At 50.0% G+C, this 2211-nt stretch overlaps 1 protein-coding gene across 1 annotated transcript in view; it reads left to right on the forward strand.

Moving 5' to 3' along the window:
• Positions 1 to 1882, forward strand: part of NDUFS4 (NADH:ubiquinone oxidoreductase subunit S4) — a gene marked incomplete at its 5' end in the record, with an annotated part of 38371 nt that extends 36489 nt beyond the window's left edge. Inside the window, one exon of the mRNA XM_015562610.1 lies at positions 1669 to 1882. Coding sequence (XP_015418096.1) covers positions 1669 to 1772 — 104 coding nt within the window. The remainder of the gene's footprint in view (positions 1 to 1668) is intronic.
• Between the last annotated feature and the right edge of the window lie 329 nt (positions 1883 to 2211).

Raw genomic sequence — 2211 nt, forward strand, 5'->3', positions numbered from 1 at the left:
CCCCCGCAGGGCCCCTGGGAGGAGGGCTGGGACCTGCGCTGCGGGGAGGAGAGGCTGGTGCGCAGTGTCCCAGGGCACAGCACGCAGACTGGGCGCCACCGTGGTTTGTAGGGGCCTCTTCAGAGTGCAGATGGCTTCACCTCCACGGTCCCGCTCAGAAAATCAAGTTTAAGTTATTTCCTTTAAACACCCTTGTTTTAGGTAGAAAAGAAATTCTCACAGAAACTTAAACATTTCACAAATAAAATTCCATTCTAAAATTTCTGCATGATATTTCATGCAAGTTTATTATGTTTTTTCTTTTTAAAAAAATACATTTTTATTGATTTCAGAGAGGAAGGAAGAGGGAGGGAGGGAGAGAGAGAGAGAGAGACAGACAGACAGACAGACATCAATGATGAGAGAATCATTGATCTGTTGCCTCCATCCTGCCCCTCCTGGAGATCGAGCCCGCAACCTGGGCATGTGCCCTTGACTGGATTCGAACCCAGGATCCTTCAGTCCGCAGGCCAGTGCTCTATCCACTGAGCCAAGCCAGCCGGGGATGTTCTTTCTTTTTAAGAACAAGTTTCAAATGGGAAGTTGGAGAGATCAGCACAGTTTGTGTAGCGTCCCTTTCAGTACGAGCCTGTCATGTCTCTTCCAGTGGCTGAGCCCATTGCTCGCTCCAGGAGCCTTCGTGTTCCCCAGGGGTACAGAGCGCAGCCTGGGGGAGGCCGTGCTGTGGAGGGTGGTGGGACCAGCGCTCTGTTCATCCCGGCACCGGGCGGTAGACCCTTTGGTCAGGTTCCTGTCAGAGTTCAGACGAGAGCACGGGAGGTGGATGGAGACAGGACTTGAGTTGTTAACCATCCTCATCCCCTGCACAGCGTGGGGAGCACAGTTGTCCAAGGAAAATGTGAGGGAAGGACCCGCCCGCCCACCCCTCACGGTGGCTATGGCGTGGCGTGTGGAGAAAGCAGGTCTCCTCCATTGTCTCTGCCTGTTCTCCCGGCACTCAGCACCACCTCCCAGGCCCTGGAACGACATGTGTGGACCGTTGTCACCAGCAGCAGCCTGTGGGCTGGCCCCCAGTCCCGGGAGCCCGCACTCCGTAGCCCTAGGAGAACACCGCGCCAGCGGCTCTGGGGACCAGCCCGCCTCTCCCAGCAGGGACCTCACGGCATCTGGCTCATGGACAGAGCAGGGCGCAGAGCTGGGTCCGCCTTCTCGTCAGTACACAATCCTTCTCCCTGGGGCTTGGCAGGCTGTTGGCCGCCTAAGCCAGAAAGTGACCGTCGGGTATGCTTTGCATATAATACCCGTTCCTCTCATTCCTCGGCTCCTCTCACGCGCCCTTGTGGGGCAGGAGCGTGAGTGTTGGGAGGCAGACTGGGACAGGGCACAGGCCCTCTCACATACCATTTGGAAGAAGAGAATACAGAGCAAAGAGAAGTTGAGTTCTGAGTTACACCTTTAATTTAAGAGCTGGTAAGTCATCCTCAGACAATATTTTGAATCCTGTTGTCACAGGAACAAATTGCTAAGCAGGTATTTATATTTCAGATGTGTTGACATGTACTCCTGATGATAAATGACCTTGAATTTATGAGCATTTGCTTCTGCTCACAGCGTTCTTCAGGCACACTGCTTAGTTCTGTTCCTGTGAGTCTGTTTTTTGTTTCCTAGGATGGAGCTACGACGTTGAAGAGAAGAAGGTTCCGAAACCCAAGTCCAAGTCTTACGGCGCCAACTTTTCTTGGAACAAAAGAACAAGAGTGTCCACAAAATAGATGGGCCTGCCCATCTCCGCTTGACTGTGAATGAAGTCAGCCGGGCAGTACTTACAGTCCATGCCTGGCACTTCTCTTACTCTCCGAATAAAGTTTCCCTTTAAACTGCAGGTGCATTTTGTGGTGTTTGTTTTTTAGCTCAAATGGAACATGTTATAATTTTTTAATATAGAGACATTGAGATGATCATCCCTCTAGGAAATTTCAGTACTTAAAGTCCATTAAAAAGGAGTGCTTGACATTAGCTGCAACACTGAGGTTTTGCACATGCTTTTCATAGCCATTATCAAGTTAATGGTCTTTATGAACTACCGGCCGTCATTGTTAAAATGCTGTCTTAGAAAACCTTTTGTTTTATCAGGGGTAGACAAATTCATGATTACATTGCAATCTCATAAACCTAAACCCCAATTTTACTATTGGAGTTCTCTTCTTTAAT

The sequence above is a fragment of the Myotis davidii genome, unplaced genomic scaffold (genome assembly GCF_000327345.1).
Source record: "Myotis davidii unplaced genomic scaffold, ASM32734v1 scaffold496, whole genome shotgun sequence".
Taxonomy (NCBI): Eukaryota; Metazoa; Chordata; class Mammalia; order Chiroptera; family Vespertilionidae; genus Myotis; species Myotis davidii.